The sequence below is a fragment of the Molothrus aeneus genome, chromosome Z, assembly GCF_037042795.1.
Source record: "Molothrus aeneus isolate 106 chromosome Z, BPBGC_Maene_1.0, whole genome shotgun sequence".
NCBI lineage: Eukaryota > Metazoa > Chordata > Aves > Passeriformes > Icteridae > Molothrus > Molothrus aeneus.
This window is the reverse complement of record NC_089680.1, coordinates 29,443,079-29,466,024: the sequence shown is the minus strand read 5'-3', so window position 1 is coordinate 29,466,024 and position 22,946 is coordinate 29,443,079. Positions and strand designations below refer to the sequence as shown.

The window sequence follows — 22,946 nt, the reverse complement described above, 5'->3', positions numbered from 1 at the left end:
GCTGATACCAGCTGTGCTTTCCAGCCTGGGCAAAACATGTTCAGACATGCTGATATACCAATGAGCCTTTCTAAGTTGAAGCATATAATAAGATTGCATAAAACCTGAAAGAAATGGGGTCTTTAACTTTTAAGTAGTCACAAAATCTTCTGTAACTGACTGGATGCAAAATTCCTCAGATTGTTTTAATTAAAACACTTCTGGACTTTTTACCAGATTTGTAGGAATTCCTGCTCTTTATTCATAGCTGTATACTTTCTGAGATAATTAGACACGTGGCACTAAGAATCTGTGACTTTGTGTTACCTGCCATCAATCTATTGCACACTACAAGGCTTGCTCCAGGCATTTTGCAAAACATTTTTTTTTCTCAGGTAGTTTTTCAGATACAGCACATTAAGCCTAGACAAAAGTCTGTTTGTTTGTGAGAACTACAAATACACATACTTCTAAACAGGAGTCAATCAAGGTTACAAAATATATTTATTTCTCACCAAGCACCAAATCTTTATCTCTCTAAGTCTGGTTGACAAACTGACTTCACTCTCAGCCAAAGATTAAGCTGGAAACAGAGCACTGCATAGTTTTCAACTCATATTTTCTCTTACATGAAGAAAGCTTTCAAATCACCTTTATGTATTCAGTCCTGCAAGCTTCGCATTGCACAACCAATGAACCTGCTCATTTTAAGCTAAGCAGCTATAGCAGTCCAGTCCATGCACAGGCCAGAATCCAGCTACCTTTGTGTAAAAGTAAGAGCTGTGTGTTGAGTCAGGCTGCTCTGCAGCCTGCCATTCTCAACAGGGAACAGCTGCCTTCAGGCCCAGAACTGGCCATGGAATCCATCTCAGAAGGGAATAATAAAGCTAAGTTGTGTGCCAAGTAAAAGCCATGGGATTGCTTAGCATCTCTTGCCATTAATCAATAAAGGACAACACAGATACTCAGATATGACTGAAATATCAGTATTCTACTGATATTTCACGGGACAGGACACCATCATGTTTTCTATCCTTTTATTCATGAGCAACCACTGAAAAACACAAGATTCATTTTCTCCTGTAAATGTCAAGAATATGCAATAGATTATATGCTCATTTTTATCTTTCACTGAAAAAGCGTTTGAGTATCCAACTGCCATTGTCCTGTAAAGTGTTGAGAATAAACATTTACCCCATACACATTTAAAATGTAGCCTGTCATGACTACAGCATGTTTGGACCAGTGTGGGCTAGGATAATGAAACACTGGATAGTCAAGCATATGGTGGGTTTGCAACAGTCAAATATGCCACACTATAGTAAAGCATAACAAATCCACCATCAAAAAAAAACATAAAGAGCAAGACAACTCCCTAAGGATATCTTTGAAAATGTTTGCAATGATAAATCACCTCCACTGATTAAAAAACATTCAGGGACAAAAGGATAGCAGCTAGATTACAAGCACATTGTAGAAATAAAATCAAGAGGCACAGCTAAAGTAAGAACATCAGTGCTTTGTAATGATAGCTTGTTTTTCCTCCATGAGTCTTCTCAAACATGTCATATCTGTGTAAATAAAACATTTAGCTGTAGAACATATTTGAAAGCTGTTACAGAAAAAAACCCTATTGTTTTACTATATATACAAGTATACAAAGGATTTATATGGACACTTTTAATATCGCAATGTTACTCTAGAAGTTACAAATCCTAAACACCTTTCCAATCACAGTGCTCCCCAACTTTATATTACACTTCAAACATGTTAAATTACATTCATGAAGGTTTTATGCAGTTGTCCTTCTGCATTCCAGAACACAAATTGTCCTTCTGCTTTATCTAATTCAAAAACTGCTTATATGTGACATGCACTAAGTTTGACAGAGGTGTCTTAAAAAATTCACAGCGAGCCTATTCCAGATAAGAGGGAGTGAGACTGAATTATCATGCTGAAGAAAGATAAAAAGAGGAAGGTCATGGCTGGCATAACTTGAACAAAGCACAGTCACAAAGTGAATACAGTATGAACCATGCAGAAAGGCATATTTATGACTTGGAGAAGCCTTTATGTTGAAAAAAATCCCTTAAACTCAATAGTAAAGGGTGTCCATGCAGGGAAAAAGAAATACACAGTACCTATCCTACTTCTGGCACACAATTTTTCAGATGACCAACAACATAGAAGAAATGCACAAGAAAAGACAGACAAAAAAATCCAGGCAGGATTTGCATGTTAAGAATTCAAGGAAATAATGACAAAGGCACAAGTAGGATGTGGTGTGTTGTGGCCTGAGGTACATATTTGAAGAAAAATAGGGGACGCTGAATGGGAAGGAAGTGGGATAAGAGGAACAGGGGAAAACATGGAAATGTGAAAGGTAAGAGAGAGCACAAAGATAGATGAAAATAAATGCAGTGTTTAGAGAAAGAAGAGAAGAAATCAAAAATGTAAGAACAAGAAGGAGGGAGGGAGGGCAGGTGGGCTGGACTTCATGATCTCATTGGTCTTTTCCAACCTAAATGTTTCTATGACATAAGCAAAGCTTCTTGGTGTGCTTCAGACAAAATGGACCACACTCTAAACCGCAATGTTTCTTGCTGTCAGGGGCAGCCTCCTTAAGGCAGATGGGTTAGAGCTCATAGCATCTCTGCCCTCCATGTCAACAGGAGGTAAACAAGCCAGAACATTTATTGTCACCACAGGCCCCCTTAGAAGCTGTCTCTAGATGATCAGACAACAAAGACAATCAGCAGACAGAACACTGATGTGTGGAAGTTGCATTAAGAGACAGGCTCCCAGATGTAAAGTGGCAGGGTACAGCACAGTAAGGTGCTCAGCTTTGCCCAGGCCAAGTGTAATGAAAGCACTTACATGCTGTTGAAAGAACCTTGCCGTAGAAACAACCTATCAGATGCCAGTGTAAGAATACAGTATTCTCTCAGAAACCTTTTTCTCCAGTACCATCTTGACTGCTATTTTATACACACACCCAACTTTGTATTTCCTACAGAAACAATTTTTATTCACCCTTGTGATTCTCATTTTGTACACTGTTAGCAAACATCTCAGTATTTCATTTCCTTTCCTGTTATGCAGGCATCAGATAAATCAGAATACAAGGATATGAAACAAGAATAGTTTTTTGAACAGAGAATACAGGTTCACATTCCCCAAAACAAAAAGAACACCAGCCTATGAGTACATATTGCCAGAGAATTGAAGTCTGGAGACGTACTGCCACAATCCTGTTGATGTTGGAGCATATTAAAGCAGATGTTTCCTGTCAAGTGTTATCCTCTCCCTACAGGCCATACTAGTATATTCCAGAAGTCACTTCAAGCAAATACAAGCAACACTGGTTAAGTATTTTGAGCGAATTCTCTTGTAATTCACTGCTCCAGTTGTTAATGCCATATTTCTAAGCAACATTTAGAGTCTTTTAGATTATTGCTTCCTTCTTTTTAAGTTCAATAATGCGCTTTGAAAGAGTCTTAAGCAACACATCATGCACACAAGCAGAAAAGGAACAGATTTTCTAAATCCCTAAGTTATTGTGCATAATTTGTTTTTCTTTAATAGAGCTAAAGAAAAGTTCCAGTTCTATTATTTAGGCTAAACCGTGGCCACACAATATGGACACACCATACAAAGAGGTGGTTTTCATTTGCTGTCTAGCACAGACTTCAGGAAAGATCTCTGTGACCTCAGAAGACGGAAGCCAAGTGGGCAGGAATTGATCCAGTTCTCCCAGAGGAGAGTCACGCTTATTACCAAGGTTCAGAAGCAGGCCAAAGCTCAGTGAACTTCCAAGGAAGTTCCAGGTGTGTATGATACTTCTTAACAGTGTTCTAATCCATGCAGTCAGCCCACACCCACCCACGCAGGGACAGATAAGGACCTACTGAGATTTTAGGGGACAGGATTAAAGGGAGAGCAGTGACTGGAGACATTACAGCCTGAGGGTCTGCCATAGGCCACCTGACGAGGAAGACCAGATGGATAAAGCCCTCTACAAACAGACAGGAGCAGCCTCACCTTCACAGGCCCTGGTGCTCATGGGGGCTTTCAATCACCCTGGTATCTGTTGAACGGACAACACAGCAGGGCATTTGCAACCCAGGAGTTCCTAGAGGGCATGGATGAATTTATTTTTTTTTCTCCAAGTGACAGGGGAGCTAACAAGGAGATATCCTAAGCTGAACCTTGATCTCATCACAACAAGGAGCTGGTGTGGAATGTGAAGTGCACTGACCATGAAATGGTGGAATGCAAGATCCTCAGGGATCCCGCAAGCCCGCTAGCCTGGACTTCAGGAGAGCAGGCTTTGGTCTCTTCAAGGATCTACTCTATAGAGTGCCATGGGACAAAGCCCAGGAGGAAAGAAGGGCACAAGAAAGCTGGGTAACATTCAAGGATCACCTCCTACAGGCTTGACAGAGATGCATCCCAATGAAGAGGAAGTAATGTGAAAACACCAGGAAGTCTGTGTGAATGAACAAGTTGTTCCTGGACAAACTTAAACACAAGAAGAAAGCCTAGAGAGTGTAGAAGCAGGGGCAGGTAGCCTGTGAGGAATACAGATTAATTGTCCAAGTAGCTGGAGATAAGGCTAGGTAAGCTAGAGCCCTGATAGAATTAAATCTGGCCAGGGATGTCAAAAGCAGCAAGTATAGTTTCTATAGGTACACTGGTGATTAAAAGAAGACTAAAATGTGGACTCTTTCCAGAAAGAAACAGGAGACCTGGTTACTGAGGACATGGAGAAGGCTGAGGAATTCAGTGGCAGCTTTGCCTCAGCCTTACCAGCTACAGTGCTCCAGCCACACTGCCTGAGTTGCACAACCAGTGGAAGGTATCCTTGCCCATGGCAGGGGGTTTGGAACCACATGACCTATGTGAAAACTGCACGATCTACACTGAACTACATGACAATATGGAACTCCTAAGTCTTCAAGAAAACAAGGAGAACCACAAAACAAAATTAAAAAATAAATAAATCAAGTGTCCTGGATACAGACTAAAAACTTCATAACAATAAATATTTGTAAGAATGGAAGGGAAAATACTTAAGTCCTTCCATGATTATCAGTTGCTCAGTTTTATTTAATAATCAGGCTTAGCTCCACAAAACTAAATAAGGCAGTAATCACTATGAAACAATCTTTGTGCCAGAAGGTCAAGTAAACATCGCAAAGAATATAATTCAAACAGTCACAGAGCATTGACAGGGACTTGAGTTCATGCTTTCTGACATATTTATCAAACTTTATGAAAAGCAGATAGAAAAACATGTTTAAATGTCACTGTTTCTTCAGTTCTTACAGAAATGCAGATATGGTGTTTACATACAAAATGAATTCTACTTATATTGTATTTCAATGTAACGATAAGGAGATTTTTTGACCGCTGAAGAGAATAAACAAAACACACCAAACACTGACCTAACAGTATTTCCTTAAACTAGACTATCTACCCACAAGTAAGGAATATATCCCCAAAGACTCTGTCAATCATTAGAGGAAGCTGCAAGCTCTGAATTTAGTAACACCTCAAAATTTCCTGAATAGGCAAACTGTAGATACAGCAATCAACCTTTCCATACAACCTACCTTTCACTTTAAAATTACTATTTCCTGATTAGACACACTTAAGGGAAGCAGCAGATCACACTTGTCATAGTAAAGCTATGCAGCCAGATGAATTGAGACACAATTGATTTAGCCAAAGCTTTTCCAAACAGAATATATTAATGCAATAATATGTAATCATCTTGTTTTGATATTTACAGTAAACTCAGGCCTAGGTGAAACTTTTTCAAAATTCAGCTGATTTTGAAGATGCTCATATTTCCTCAGTCTAAGGAGAGTTTTGATTTTTTGTATTGAATTATTACTTCATCCTTTTTTAAATTCCACAACTTTCATGAAAAGGGCTGCCAGATTAGGCTGTAAACCATTATTTACTAATAAAAAGAATAAAGTTTTATGGAAGAATACAGTGAAATATTGGTACATGAGATTTACCAATTTACTTCCTCTCCAAACTGAATTAAACTCTTTTAATGCAAGTAAAAACAGGAAAAATTAGTCTAGGTAAAACCAAAATCTTGTCAAAACCAGTTTAAAAAATAAAGCACATAAAGATTGGGAAAATTAGAAGCTCTTATCAAAAGACTTCACAGTTTTGGAATTGCTATGTAATAAAAAGTAGAGATAACTAATGTAATGACCAAGGTGATACAAATAAATATTTCATCTTACTTGTCCAGAGCTGTGCTGGTAGGCATGCTCCTGCCAAATCCTCGGACACCCATCTGACAAAAGTATGGAATGCAAGACAGATTGGCAGCAATTATAGCCAGTGAATCTGATGCATTAACAAAGAAACCATTTTGGCCAAGGATCATGTAGCGGTCCTGGAGAAGAAAACAGATTTAAAATAGCATCCTAAATTCCATGTATTGAGGACACCTAATTTCTTTTCCTAGATCCACTGGAGATAGAGAGAAGAAGGGCAGCCTTTGGGTAACTCATATCCTTCTCTGGGCAGAAAAATTTACTGGAATCACCCTGGCATGTTTATAATCTCACTATCACACCATCACTCCCTCCTGCCTTCCAAATCAATGCTCCTGATCAACTTCGAGCTTCTGCCTCCTACGTGTCACTTCAGCAGCTCTGTTTCTGCCAAGAGAATGCTTGTGTAGGAGAATCTTTTTGCCAATGGCACACACTATTAGGGGTGTAGGAGAGTGTTTTGTGTTTACTGAGAATAGAAAACAGCTTTTGTTCTTCAGAACCTTTTAATCTTTCTCCCACCTTGTCAGGGCAGAAAGTTCTTTTGTAATACAATGCTTTTTATTATGGTGACAATGCAACATAAAAAAATTAAAATAAACAGAGGTTATGACTCAGTGCTTTGTTTAGCTAAAAAGCCCTTACTTCATGATGCTAACTAAAAAGGACTTAATGTTGTTACTCTTTACTGTGACAAGTCTGTATCATCTACATGCTGTGTGCTCCTAACCAAGGAAAAAAGCGTTACACCAGCATAAGACAAAACCAGCCTGATACTTAAATAATTCTCATCCCACCTTCAAATTCTGCTTGATTTTCAGTCATCTGCAGAGAAAAATTACAACATATGTGTCTGATTTATGGGTTGAAAATGTTACCATCTGTACCTGAAAGTAATACCACTTTCAGCTTCAATGGGTTACTGAAAACCAGATAAATTATACTTACACGTCCCATATCTGACCCCAGACACAATAACAACTATGGTGGAACCTCAGGACAGATCTAAATACTTACTCCATCAGCATCAAAAGCTGCTCCAAATCCATACTCGCCACCTTTCATAGCCTCCAGCAAGGCAGTTGCGTATGTTAAATTTGGATCAGGAGGCTGTCCACCAAAATCCTCCAGAGGAATACAGTTGATGGCAGAATTTGCAGGAGCTCCCAATTCATCACACAAGATTCTTCTCACATAGGGTCCCATAACTGTGAAAACAGAAATCTGCCATGCAATCACAAAAGCATATGCTTGACATTCAAATTTTTCACAGCACTGTGGACATTGCATACAAAACATAATTTCAGCAATTCTATGCATCTGTCCTTGCAACAACCCCCAAACTATTATTTCAAAGTGGAATATGTGATTGTCCTCAAAATAAATAACTAATCATTACGAAAATAATCAATTCAGCATGAAAATCAAAATGGTGAAAGACACAGAGGTTTTTTTACAGATTATTAAGTAAAGAAATTATCATACACATAAAGGAGGTTTTCTCACTAAAATAAATAATAAAAAAACACTATTCTATGTGTTTAAATAACACATAATAGCAAGGAAAGTTAACAATAGTAGGTGAATACCTATGGGAAATACACCTACCTTAAGATTCCAATTCATGTGAAAATTGCAATAGATATGTCCACTAAAGAATTTTACTAGATTTTAGTTGTTACCATGCAGAGAATAAATTAAAATTTTCTCAAAACTAACTCCAAAGTACTTCTTTGTTTTGTTAAAGATATGACCAACTAAAACCCCATGCTGTTACATACCATAATTACAACCTGCATTTGGTGACTGAAAGGTCACTGCCTGTGCACTCTGCCTCCCTGATGCAGGTGTGAACAGGCCACTCAAAAGTAAAAAATGCATGAGTGACTGCTCTCTCTTTCTCCTACCTTACTCCTAAATCTTGCTAATTGGAGCAGCAGAGACCTGAGGTAAAACTGTGTGAGTGAAACCTCTTTTCATGAAAATGTAGATGTTAATTCCATAAAATATACCGTGATTCAGATTGGTATTAAAGTGGACTCCTATCAAATTACTCTTTTCTCTGCCATTGTTAAACTACCAGCATGCACAGCCATAAAAATACATTCCATTTGTATACACTTAATCTACGTGTACTTTAAATTATAGATAGCCATCTCTCCACCAAAATGCAAGGTCATAAAGCCAATTCTCTACCACCTTGCAAATAAAGTAAACAAGCTATGTCCTTTAAAATCTTTGTGATGCATCAGTTTTTCTAATCCTAAACAGACTATGCACCTTTTTGACAACTTGTAAAAATTCTGAACATGACAGCTCCAAGGTATTTTAGTAACATTCTCTCCAGTGTAGTACGCGACAAGGGGCAGTGCCTTCCTCACTGCTCCCTCTGCACTGCTAAAGGGCACCATCTGCCTTTCTGACACAGTCTGGCAAAACTGGGTGATCAGAGCTATCACGCTGTACTAGATAAAATGCTTTACAGAAGTTTTCTAAGTCTGTCCAACTCCTTTTATGGGTCTGGTTTTGTAATCCCATTAAAGAATGAAACCTGGTTTGCTTGATGTAATCTGTTTTCCATAAGATAATGCTGAACAGTCTTACTCACGCTCCTATCCTTCAACTCATTATCTGCAGCAATCCTTATTTATATATTCATAATGTAGCCTAAAACAGATCTTATCCTGGTTTGTGTTTCCCCAAGTGACACAGCTTATATTTTTTTAATATCAGTACACCATTGATCCCCTTGCTGTCTTCTATGACACTTTCAACTTGTCCACAGTACTCTGAAATTTGCTCACTTTTAACATTAGTGAGACAGAGGTCTGAGCTAACTCTTTAATTTATTTGTTCAGACTTTACTAGTTTTATACCATTTATAATTTCCTCTTAGTAGAGACAGCCTTGTAACCTCCTCAGTCACTGGACACTGCAATACACTTCATCACCCTGTCATGGCAAGATTACCTCACCGTGATTGCTTCCAATGCAGAAAAAAAAACTTTTATTGGACACATATGTCCTTATTTATCAAGTAAGATAAATCTCTTTGCCTGGTAAGAAATATAACCTGTTACTAAGACTGCCTTTCTTGTTAGTATAAGGTTCAATTCCTTCCTTATTACCCTTAGCTTCTATTACATAAAAGTCCAACGTTTATATGCTGTATGTTATTGGGAAACCACAGCAGTGTGCAACTTTTATTGGGAAGTTATTTCAGTGTACCTACTGAAATTCTGTCCCAAGAGCACTTAATTCCATACCTCCATTCATGGCATCAATCCTTATTTTAATCTGATTGGGTCCAGTCAGCAAATTTCTGATGGCATTGAAGTCAAAAATACTTCGAAGGAGATTGAGGTAGATTTCCACAGAATCCACAATTTCCACTAGAAAAATCACACCAAAAAAGTGACTACAGTTCATCCAAGTGAAGTTATTTCTTCCAGCTCTCTTCCACCCAACAGAACTAAAGTCAGGGCACACAATCCCACATCACACAGGTTTGCTTTGAAAAGAGGAAGAATCTAAGGCTCCCTCTGCCTTCAGTGTGGCTATTATCAAGCTGTAAGCCTTGAAAAGATCAACAGTTTTGCCTGCCAAAAGACTGCAGAGATAATGTAAGTTGACAGCTCCTATTTCACTGAGACATTCATGAGTGTACCTTACATCAAAGTAAACTCTTAACAGATTGTTCATAAAACCACGGAAACACTTTGCAAGCTAAGCAGGTTTATTTTCAGAGGAAAAGGATGTTCATGGCAAGTTAACACCACTCAACTTCTACCTGACAGCAGTATCCATCTGCATAATTCCTTCAAGAGAGACATACAATCTATTTTCTAAATTCTGGCACCAGGAATACCTGTGTTCAGTTTGTTGTAGATGGATAACAAACTATACTTTTGCATTGTAGATCTCATTGATTTAGGCAAGCAAAGGCTCACCGGTATTCTTGCTAAGTTCTTGATAACTTGAAATTTAAATTCGTAAAAGGAGAGCACTACAGTTTTTCTAGTTCTTTTGGATGTAAAACATTAAACAAAAATGAATTAATGAAAATAAGTCTGTCATAATGAAAGCAGTAACCAAACAACAGTCAAAAGCCATGCTTCTCAGTCATCTTGGAGTTAATTACTTTTCCTGAATAAATTTAAAAGCATATGTTATACAAATGTCTTTTCATCCGGTTAAATTAGTATCTTGAAATATCTTACTTATAAGTTAAATTATAATTAGAATCTCATCCAATTTTGCACAGAAACACTGACCTCACACTAATGCTCTTCTTTAGAGTAACATGAAAATGAGAGACATGAAAATGAGAGACATTTTTTGAGCCTGAGAAAAACACTTATAATAGATTGTGACAATATGCTTGAAGAAACAAAAAAAGGTTCTCAAGGCTGAAAAATTATCTGTAAAACCTACTTTTTTTTTTTAAAACCTAGTCAATTCTATGCTATATGCTGAAAGTTTTAAACACTTACTAGGACTATATTATTTGTCTTCTATGCCCTGCTCCTTACAGCATTTTAGCAGGCCCTAAGCTTTACACATACGAAATGTGGCAGCTCTGGTGGAGCTGCTCACACACGTGAATACAAAGCACATGAAGGATTAAAGTCTAAAAATTATTTCAACTCCAGCCAAACCCAACCTCAGTTGTTCCAGCACCTCTTGATTCATAGAGGGTTGGATTCTTGTAGCCTTGATTCACAGAAGTTAGTTCATACAACTGAAGAAAAAGTTTCAAATACATAAGAGAGTATCTTAAATTAATTTTTCTATTATTTTCATTCTTTCTGCACCTTCAATTTGCATTGAAATCTGTGTAAACTGTATTTATTCATGCACTTATAAGCCAATTGCATTGCTTCAGTAGAGTTCCCTGATAGCTCTACTGTCTCAGGTTGATGTATTCTTAGAAGATGTGATTGGAAAATGATTTTTTTTTTCTTAGAAAAACATACAGAAAACCTGCAAATATTTGTATGCACTTTTATACATATTTGGGGGAGAGGAGTGTCTCTTTTTGTTTGCCTAAAAAAGCCAAACACGTTCTTTACAATAAAATAAAATACCCCAGGGAAATCCAAATTTAAAGACTTTTTTAAAATGAAAAATTTTATTTCTCAAAATGTAAATTGTCTCAAAATTTGAAGTTTGGGTGAAAAACAAAATGGCTTTAAGTCTAGGGCATCAGGAATGCAGAAAGTTCTTGAGGCTGCATAGAGTTTTACAGTATTTGAAATATATGAAATATACACTAATTTTGAAATACATATCAGGACCCCTTAATTTGTTTTTGACTCCTTCAAGAAAACAGCTGTGTTAGATAATTTTAAATCAATTGTAAGCATAAAAGTATTCACTATGCCTAAAATTAAACACGTGCTTAAGCAATCCCTTTACATTTGGAGTCACTGAATGTACAAATCCCATAACTTTTCAGAAAGTGTGAACAAAAATGAATAAACTGAGAGTCTCACTTACACTTTTATCAATTAGACTTCAATAAGCAAACCATCCCTAGACCAAAAAGGTTTGTGTTTGGTGTTTAACTACTAGCAAGCATAAATTTAGCAAAGATATTTGGCTGAAAGATGAGGCCTGATTCACTTAAAAGTCTGTAACTCAGAATCCTGAAATGCAAAACAAACATAATGGTTACCTATAAATGCACACAGCATTGGAGACAAGCAAAAGGAGTTGGAATCCATGGTGCATTTAGAAAAGTATGACCTAACTGCAATCACAGAAACATGGGACATGAGTTACATGACTGGCGCACTGCAGCCGAGGGCTGCAAGCCTTTCAGAAGAGACAGGCTGGGTCTTTTCAGACAGACAGGAGGGGTGGGGGTGTTGTGCTCAATGTTAAAGAAGGGTCAGATTGTCAAGAGCTGCCTCTGATAAACAGCCACAAACAGACTGAGACCCTTTGGGTGAAAATCAAGAAGCAGATCAACATAGGGCTCTGTGGTTGGCCACCTGACATGAGGAGTCTATTGATGAGACCTTTTGCTTTATTTAAAAAATCCCAAACTCTACCCCCACTGGCAACCTCAAACTTCACTGCAATCTCTCCTCCAGGTTTCCTGGGACTGTGGCTAGCTGTTAGGATACTTCCAGCAGCTGCTTTGATCTTTCAGATGATATATGATAGACCAGCATGATCTATGTAGCCTTCTTAAAGGTTTTTAACACTGGACCACATGGCATCACATCCAATATCTCTGAATTGGAGAGACGTCTGATGACATCTGATCTGATGGATGGACTATTCAACAGAAAAGCAGTTTGCTGGATGGACACAGTCAGATTGTTGTGGTCAATGACTCTATGTCCAGGTAGAGACCAGTGAGGAGTGGGTTCCCTCAAGGCTCTTGGTCTTGGGACCAGTCAGTACCCTTCAATATCTTTAGCAATGACATCAGCAGTGACATTGAGTGATCCTTCAGCAGGTTTGAAGATGACAAAGCTGAGCGGTGCAGCTGACACAACAGAAGAAGGACGGGAATAAGCTTGAGAAGTGGATTTGTGAGAATCTCCTGAGGTTGCACAAGTCCAAGCATGAAGCGCAGCACCTGGATCAGGCAGTTCCAGACACAGGGAGAAGAACTCACTGAGAGCAGCCCTGCAGAGAAGGACTTGAGGGTTCTTGGGAATGAAAAGCTGGGCATGACCCACAGCCCAGAAAGCCAGTTGTGTCCTGGGCTGCATCCAGAGCAGTGTGGGCAGCAGGGCCAGGGAGGGGATTCTGCCCCTCTGTTCTGCTCTGGTGAGAGCCCACCTGCAGGGCTGCATCAGCTCTGGGGTTCTGAGTACCAGAAAGACATGGACCTGTTGGAGCAAGCCCAAGGGAGTGCCACAAAGATGATCAGAGGGATGGAGAACCACTCCTAAGAGGATGGGCTGAGAGATCTGGAATTGTTCAGCATGGAGAGGTTCTGAAGAGACCTTACAGCTGCCTTCCAGTACCAAAAAGGCAGCTGAGAATTTTGAAACAGGCGAACCGTGTTATGAAAAGGGAGAAGGGTTTTAAACTGAAGGAGAAGGGATTTAGATTAGACTTTAGGAAAAAATTCTTTACTGTGAGGGCGGTGATGTACTTGAAGAGGGTGCCCAAAGAAGCTGATGGATGCCCCATACCTGGAAGTGTTCAAGGCAAGGTTGGATGGGACTCTGAGCAACCTGGTCTAATGAAAGGTCTCCCTGCCCATGACAGCACATTTGGAACAAGATGATTCTGAAGGTACTTTCCACCACAAACCATTTCATGATTCTATACTGTCTCACATTTTGATAACTTTTAGTAAGGCATCTTGAAGAACTGACGTTCTGCTAATGTAATTACCCATTATAATTCTGCAGTAATACTAATATTTAGACTCAATGGATTTAGCATGAGTAAAAGCACACACTGATACCTCGGAAAGGTTTGAATTTGTTCTCCAGATCAAATTCTTGTCTTCCTAGGCGTGATAAATCCACTCTGAGATCAGGACAAATTGCATATTCCTCCAGGGTTTTGCTGATTTGATAGATTTTTTCTGAAACTATATCTGGAGCAGGTCCTATAACAGAAAATAATGTGATGGGTCATTTCTTTTAAATGAAGATTTCCTATGCAGTGAAAAGTTTGAGTCCGAGCAACTGAGTGTGAATTGCAACAAGTCCCTTTCTGGCTTATCTGACTCTGCACAGCTTATATTAAAACTATACTTCTACTCTAAAAATTATTTGTTTTATTCCCTCTGTTTTGTTCTCTCTCCTCATCCAAAATGTCTTTGAAGGCTTTTTCAGTACTAACTTTCCATTTGTCTAGCAATGATGCTATATGCAGTGAATTGCCATGTAAATTAGTGTCTTCCATCTCAGATGCAGTGCACCAGATGGTCCAAATCACTATAATAAAAACCAGCCACTAAACTCTTCATTTAGCTTACAAAATGATTTCTTACTTGTCTACATTCATTTAGCTTCCAAAATGAAATCTTACTTATCTAATCCAAACCCATTCAAAGACTAAAGATGTCATTAGCTACAGAACTTCCTTGATAGATGGATGTATTGTCTACTGATATTTCCAGCTAAGGAGATCCCACAGGCCACTCTACATTCTCTTCTACAGCTACGGAGACAAGCCACTTCTGCTTGACCTGGATCTGCAAAATAGATTGAGCAAGAATATAGAGTAACAATAACCTTCCCTAGGAGCTTGTTGCTGTGCTTAAACACTGTCTTCAAGTTCAAACACCTTGCCTAATACTTAACCCACATTTTCTCAGCTGGAACTTAAACCAACTACTTTTCATTATGGCCTGGCTGATTAACATAAATAATTAAACCTTGTGACCTGTGTTTGAGGAGTGTTTCATACATAAAGCTTAATAGTCTTTTTGAATTCTCTTTAAAAAGGCAAAGCACACTATAAAGACCACACCTCCAACTGTTACCCATTTATCAAGCAGATTTTAGATGCATGTGGTGTTTTAAAGTTCATAGAGTGCTAATTCATCTAATGGCTCAGCTCTGGTATATGCGTGCTGTGACCCTGGCTTTCTTAGTGGCTGACCTGACATAGTCCCTGTAATCCCTCTGGGATTCAAGCCTATTCTGTTTATAAAATCACACTCATTTAACCCTGCACATTCTTCAATTACACAAGAAAGAAGGGAGAAAGCCCCCCATCTCAAGTTCTCCCACCTTCAAAATAGGGAAAGAAAAATTATATAAGCACTTTCAGTTAATTTTTTTTCAGATGGAAAGCACTCTACATGTGTGAGGTATACAAGGTGTCAGCAACCTCACATAATGTTATATAAGTGTACACAAATCTGTAATGTAAACCATACAGAACCTATAACATACATAGGTAAGTTACATAGGTAAGTTAGAACCTGTAACAACATAATGTGTTAGCTGTCAATTTCGGAAAACAAGACTTTAGCTATATACAAAAATTCCCTCATTCAATGGTGGAACTGCAGTGGTAAAAGGGTACAACTCCCTACCTGGATAAGTTACTTCCTGGGTAAACATAAGAAGTTTCTCGTTTGCTTTCTTCTACACAAGATAATGAGTTACACTGCGTACAGTACTTCTGAAATTACACGCTTTAAGGTAAATGCCAAGACAAGCAATACAGAAATATGAGGAAAACAGAGCTCCCTCATAGGCATCTTTATAAAAGGATCAAAATTGTTACAGTAATCTGGATGCCTACATAAATGACTGCAAAAACCAGATGGCAAGTTATTTATAGAAATCTTACAGCTACCCCAAGGGCTTCAATGAACATTTAATTCTTATTTTTCAGACCCATGTATACAAATACACTTATATTATTTAAAGAAAAAGAGATGCCTACGTCCTCCACAGTTTTAAGAGAGTAAATAAAAAAACACATAATTACAGACAGCTAGTCATCCTCACAAGCCATTTCCAGGATGCCAAGATGCAATGTTGTAGTGTCTTTTTTTTAAAAAAACCATACCTCCATTGGCAACTTCAAACTTGACTCCAAATTCTCCTCCAGGTCCCCCAGGACTGTGGCTAGCTGTTAGGATAATTCCACCAGCGGCTTTGATCTTTCGGATGATACATGAAACAGCAGGTGTGGATAAGATCCCATTCTGTCCAATAACCAATCTGCCAATCTACATGGGAAAAACAAGCCAAAGTAGTCTGAGCAGTACTAAATTTTTGAAAATTAGTATACAAACATGCACACAATAGGAATATGTATACAGGATAGAAATGGTAAAGTCTTGGTACAGAACATAATCTTTTGCAGAGAAATATCCATGAGTTGGTTGCATGCTAACCTGGAGCACTGACAAAAAATACTGTAACCTGGCACATTTAACCCCACTGGCCTGGATGCGACAGTACAGCAAGAGCACAGCAATGACAAGGATTTGCAAAACTCCCAATCACAACAGTAGGCTATCATCCTGCTACCAAAACTTGCCAGGTAACCCCACAAGTCAGCAAATCCTCTCAGATATTAGTAGAGTTTAGGGCTGACCCCATGGATGCATTTGCAGGGCTGGGGCTTTAACAGAAAAAGAAGAGAAAGCAAATTGCCTTTCACAGAGCAGCCTTCCAGTGTAATCACAAGTACCACTCCACATTAGGACCTTCAGTCTCTTGTAGTTACACTTCTATTGCATGACAGCCTTGGATGTCCTGCACCACAGAAAGCATTGCTCCTCCTTCAGCTATCAATGACTCCTTGGCTATTCCAAATGAATAGTTTCCCAGGGCACAGCTGAGCAGGGGAAGTTCCCACCATTCTTAAAATAAAAAAAAACCCTTTCAGGTGGTGTTATTAAACACTGAGTCAATGTGCTTGGTATTATATGCAGTTCCACTGCAAGGTTCCAATTTCAAAACCATGCCTTCATCCCCTATGCAGATACTACAGTTTCAGTTTAACATAAATAATCTAGGAGCCAACAAGAAATGTATTTACAAAGAAATACAAGAGGAGTTCCAATTTCTGGGGAACGCAAAAGGAAGACGCAAACAAGCAAGGGGAGAAGGGGAGGTAAAGTATCACAGAGGAGAATTGAGGCAGCTGCGCAAGGAGCTTGAAAGGATATTGTTGAAGTCTGGACTTTCTTAATAACATCAATATTTTTAAAAAATCAAATAAACCCCTATCATCACCACCACCACTACTGAGCAGTAGTTTGGGAAGGGGCAAGGCTGTTAGGGTAGGCAGAGGGAAAGGCAGAACACCAAATCCCTCCGACTCCCCATCTGAAAGCAGACTAGGAATTGAACTTCAGACTTCATTCTCTAATTTGAAGGAGATTTGATAGCTCCACAGTCTGTTCAGCAAAGCAACAGCACAGGAGGTGTCACTACCTGCCTCCTGTCCATATGGAGCTGTTCCTTTGTACACAGATGACGTTTTTCTGGGCACTCACAAGAGGACCTTAATGGTTACTTAAAAGTGTGGGTTCAAATAATTTCAGAAGAGCAAAGGATTAGGAGATTATTATTTAAGATGGTTTTGTAAACTATTTTAATTTCAAAAATTAGGACTACAGAGAAATTATCAACTTCTACCATAAATTACTTTTTTGATAATTCTCACCAATCACAAACTATGTCTAACCGTTTCTCTTTCAGTAAGAACCACAGGATCTGCTTTTCAATTTTAAAAAATGTGCAGAAAATGCACTCTTCTGAGATTTCTACCTCAAGCTCTGATGAAAGAATAATTGTTTGTCTACCTGCTTCTCTTTTCAGAGTTTTTGCAGACAATTCTGAAGCCTATGGAATGTTGCTAGAAAACAGGAGAGCTAATAAGAAACAAACAAAATATTACCGTGAAAAGAAAATTTTTATTTTAAAAACCTTTAAATTGTTTGTTTTGAATATTGTTCCTCCCTTTTTTTAAACTGTGAAGCATGTAGAAAGCTAGAGCAATGACTCAATCTTCCAAATACAGCTGTCAGAAATGGTTGCCAGCTCTTAAAACAGTATTGTGTATGAGTAAACAAAAGGAATATGACAGCAATGACGTTTTACAAAACGCTTGAAAACAACACTCTGAATCTATCTGGAGGCACTCAAGTATAAACATATTTACACTTGCATGCAGGCTTGTCACAAGCATGGTTTTGGTATTTCTAAATCTAAAGTAGTGAGTTTTATGTCCTCATGCACATCACTGTATTTTTTAAAGTTAGTCCAATCCTTAAATTATTCAGAATGCACAAATTACCTAGGACTATCTCTTTGCTATATTTCATTTCTTCCCATTCAGCAGATGTCACACAAACCAGTTTTCCCATTTTTCTGGATGCCAAATATTAATATAAAGATGAGTAATTTGATTTTGCTTTAAGCACTTGTCATGAGGCTACTATTTCTATACTACTTTGAAATATTATTTATTATGCTAATTTCTGTACTATAGAAATATTGCAATATTTAGCATTCTAAACTAAGGATCCGACAAATCACATTACATAAATGATACAACAGTATTTTATCTGCAGGGACTACTATAAAGTTTCACCTTTTATTAAGGCCATCAGTGCTTCTACAAAACTCCCTCAGGACAGTGCAGACTTTAGAGGTGTAAATGTGCTATCCATCTTCTTTTGCTGTTTTAATTTTGGTGGCAGGAATGCACAAGGTCATCTTCTCAGAATCTGTTCATTTTGAATCAAATGCTAAACCAGCATTAAATTATTTCTTTAATTAATTTAATTAATACTTGTTTTTACAGACTTCTCACAATCTGAGCTAAAACGGTTACCAAACTGTACCCACATAATGGGTCACAATTAAAGTTCCAGTAATATCCTTCTGAAAATCTTGGACAATTTCATAGCATGGAAAGATTATCTCTGGAATTCAAAAACTTGCATGGCTACAAGATCACAGGCATGTAATATCTCTTCTCTTACTGTATCCCTATGCCACATTCTATTTTGTTCCTGTACTTTAGTAACAACAGCAGAAACAAAGATCCTCAGCAGTTACAGCTGAAAGAATAAAGTACCCTAACAAGTACTTTACAAGAACATTTTTATGCAATATTACCACTTGCAGCTGTGCCTTTTCAGACAATTCAGCTGATTACTATGGACTCATTTAATGTTTTTTTTTAATTATTTTTCCCAGTAATCTCTCACATGCCTCAGCCAATTTTACTTGAAAGAACGTGAAGCAAGTACATTACGTCCTTCGGGCTCTGCCTTCCTGTATTTACTAGTATCTTTAGGATACTATAGTAAAATTCAGGAATATGAACACCATGCTCAGTGTAGAAGCAAATAAATATCACACAGACCCAGGGAGGCAGGGAAGATTTGCATGAAAGGCCATGGAAAATAAAACCAACATGGTATTACATAGGAAACAACCAGAAAATTCAACTCTGCCATCTCACACTTCTGCAGCATTACTAGCAATACCCTGCAGTCTCTCTAGCACGTTGTCATGACTTTCCACATTCAAGAGTAATGGCACTGCCTTCTGATCCACCACTGAGACTCACAAATAACAGCTTCTTGTTTAAACGTATCCTAAACCTTCCATTTAAAATTAGACACCCCATCCAGCTGGTGGGTCTAATAGAGTATTTCCATCTAATACATAGATGAATTGTATTGCACTACTACTGGCACAACGCAGGTGAAAAGGGAAATAGACCCTCAAATGGTCTGCTACCACCTCTACTTTGTCAAACTGATTGTTGCAACCCAGAATGGTACAGGACCTCTGTCTGCCCTTCCTCACAGTCCCCCACCTTCCCATGACATGCATCCCTTACCCAGCAGTGTTTGTTACCATCCCAGCTGTGTGCCAACTGAGGGGTAACCCTGGCCAGTCACCCTTGGCTCTGAACAGAAGGAGCTGGTGGCATATGTGCTGCTGGCAGCTGCAGAGCATGGGCCAGCCTGTAGCTGCTGCCACCACAGGAAGGCTGTGCAGGCTGCAGCAGTGGTGCATGGACCTGCAGCCTGGAGCTGGAGGGCATGAGCCAGCAGCACCAAGGATGAGTAGAAGGCAGGCCAAGCATTGGCAGCTGACTGAGCAGGGGACCTCATCTCATTCCTTGCACTGGAGCCCATGCCAACCATGCTAGGCTGTTAGCACAGGGGGAATGTGGGATGAGTCACCCACAAGTTAGAACAAGAGGAACCTAGCAACTCTAAAGGGCAATCCATTTACAGATGATAATAGAAAATCACATTTATTTTTGTACTCAGCCAGCACAACTAGCCATGGCTCTTGGTACGGGTCTTCCAGCAAGGAGATTAAAGTTCAGTTTATCAGCACTGCTGGCACTCAGAGCAGCTGAACATTTTCAATGCACCTTTCAAGCCTTCCCCACGTTTCATCTGATCCAGCCTACATCAATTCACTTCTTTCCCTGTGATACCAGCTACATGCTTTCTCATGATATTAACCTCATCCAGAGAGACAGATCTTTGCTCACATGAGTCTCCTCCTCTCCCCCTATTTATATAGCACAGCACTAAACAATGCTATCAAGGAGATTTAGATATTTTCCCAGCAGGTGTATCTTAACAGCCAAAAAATAAAACATACAACTAGTACTAATGAAGTAAATGTGAAACTTACGCATTTACATTGTGCTTGAGAGAAACAGAGGTGAAGATGACCATGGTGAAGATGTTAAAGAGGGAACAGAGTGTTAGAACATGGAAATAGGAAGCCTTTTCAATAGCTCCCTACCAGCTAGGCTGCTCAATTTCTGAGGACTGTGTCATTAGCAAGAGAATCACACGTGAATTCAGGTATTTGTGAGAACTGTGAGCAGAAACATTAGGAGTTTGGCTTTAGAAAGCACTAGGAAGAAACTTGCTACTAAGAAACTTGCAGTAACTAAGAAAGGGGAAAGACCATTATTACAGCAAGGTGTCAGAATCATCTCAAACTGGAAATCTCCTGAGGTCAGAAAGATATTCCAGCAAGATGGGGAATGTGACAGAAGCAGTAGGAAGGAAGCAGGCTGACAGGAAAAATTAGTCAGTATAACTTGGGCGAGAAGCCTCTGCTCCTCTAAATCCTAAATTTCTTCAGCACCTCAGTTCTTGTGGCCACTCTGCACTGAAACCCATTCCGGTAGCTCCTACCAGCATGAGGACCTCAGCCTCTGCAGGGCAGCTCTTGCTTTAGCTGTTGCTGCACCTTACCCCACCTGGCCAACAGGTACAGTTCCATCAATGAGACTGTCTCCACTGGGCCACAAGGGCAATGGGGCTCTGGAGCAGCACTCCTCCATGTGCTTCCCACCTTCCTTGCAACTCCCCGCACACCAGTCCACTCCTCTGCCCTGCACGCTCCCTTCCCGGACACTGCAGGTGGAACCACTGTGCTAGTCTCGCCACTGTCCCCACTTTCACCAGTGTCCCCCACAGAGCCCTCCCACACCCTGGGCCACTTAAACCCTGGCCTCTAACAAGTCCCTATATGAACAGTGATTTTGCACTAGGTAGACAGTATGTAACATAGTCTCTGAAATCTTAAGGCATCACTGACCATCTGCTTGATATTATCACCATGTTGAGAACGTACTTGAAGTAAATTTAAAATACTCATTATTCATACAAGGCTGGTTGGTCTTGTATGTGACAGCAAATCAGCAGGGAAAATTCAAACACATATGGAGATTAATTTCAAAATTGAAAGATCTTTTGAAAGGAATGCCTTTAAAGTACTGAGCTTTTGAATAAAAAAAATCCCTATTAAAAAAAACCCTACAGAATTATATCACTCCTTCTGCCAAACCTAGAGGATCAGTCTAGGCATCATAACAAGAGATAGCAGTTTCAACTCTGCTTTGAAGTAGGAACTTCAAGCCTGGATTATGTAGTGTTTCCAGCTTTCTGTATATACACATTCACACATGAATGCGTATATACAGAAATATCTCTTCTCCACATGCACAGAGGAGATAAGTTCTCTCTTCTAGCAGAAGACAAAAGTTCTCTTCCTGGGTTCTTTCCTACATTCAAAACTACACCAAAAAAATTTGTATCCCGTCTGACCAGAGGTTTTTGACACTGGTCTCCCCCTGCATTTTATAATTTGTTAGCAAGTGACCAGGAGGAAAGAACTGTTCTTTTCCTAAGGTTGCGGGTAAAATGCTGAATTCCTCTTACTTCAACAGTACCATTTTCTTCTAAAATATCCTGAGCAGCAAGTGCTTGTTTGATACCTTTGTTCCCCGCGTACTTAGTTTTAACTCTGCTACATTTTCTCCTGCAGAGTGACCTTATGTTTCAGTTCCCATGCCTTCCTCCTTCTAAAATAAGGGGCGAAACAGCACGGCACGGCTGGCAGTCTCCAGAGGTTGCCACCACGCCGATGGAGCCACCGTCTGTCCAAGGCCCGGCGGCACAGCCCGGGGACGCCGGAACGGGCAGGTGCGGGGCTGGCCGTGGCACTGTTTAAGACATAATTTCCAACACAGCCGCAGGCGGGCTCCTCCGGGCTTTACCTGTGCCTCGAGCGCTCTCCGGGATGACACTGGCGGGCTCTGCCCCGCATTCCCGCGGGCAGGGCGCGGGTGCCGCTGCCAGGGACGGGGAGCAGGGGCACCTGCGGGGCGGCGGGAAGGGCGAGGGGACAGCTTACCCCGTTGGCCGCGGCCATCTGAACGACGATCTCGATGGCGGTCTTGCTGAAGTACCTGCCGTCGCTGCCCACCACCATGGTGCAGCCCTGCCGGTCGCGGAGGTCCACGGAGGAGAGGAGGCTCTGCACGAAGTTGGGCAGGTAGTTGCGCTGGCTCTCGAAGAGCGCCGTGGGCCGCCGCAGGCCCCCTCCGCCCGTGGGGCGCTGGTCCTCGTAGGGCGCCGTCTGCACGGTGAGCACGGGGATGGGGGTCCGCTCCATGGCGGCTGCCGCCCGCCCGCGGCTCCGCTGGCCTGCGGCGGCCCCGGCGCACGCTGCCGAGCCGGCGGTGCGGAGCCCAGAGGCGTTCCCCGGGCGGGGCCGCGCTCGCTCGGCCCCCGGCGGCCCCCGGCCGGCGCCCGGCGAGGCGAGGGAGCCGGGGCGGGCTCGGGGCCGCGCCGCCCCTTGCCCGCCCGCCCCGCCGGGGGCCCCGCCGGCGCCGCGCCGCCCGGCAAGGCGCCCGGGGCTCGCCGGCTCGCTGCCA

The 22,946-nt window shown here is 40.5% G+C and overlaps 1 protein-coding gene across 1 annotated transcript in view; it reads right to left on the bottom strand.

Moving 5' to 3' along the window:
- PGM5 (phosphoglucomutase 5) overlaps positions 1 to 22,716 on the bottom strand; it is a 69,650-nt gene extending 46,934 nt beyond the window's left edge. Inside the window, exons 1-6 of the mRNA XM_066568923.1 lie at positions 22,424 to 22,716; positions 15,786 to 15,948; positions 13,717 to 13,863; positions 9,548 to 9,673; positions 7,299 to 7,489; positions 6,246 to 6,400 (exon numbers count right to left, since the gene is read on the bottom strand). Of these exons, the coding sequence (XP_066425020.1) occupies positions 6,246 to 6,400; positions 7,299 to 7,489; positions 9,548 to 9,673; positions 13,717 to 13,863; positions 15,786 to 15,948; positions 22,424 to 22,684 (1,043 nt within the window). The 5' untranslated portion in view covers positions 22,685 to 22,716. The remainder of the gene's footprint in view (positions 1 to 6,245; positions 6,401 to 7,298; positions 7,490 to 9,547; positions 9,674 to 13,716; positions 13,864 to 15,785; positions 15,949 to 22,423) is intronic.
- Positions 22,717 to 22,946: the final 230 nt, after the last annotated feature.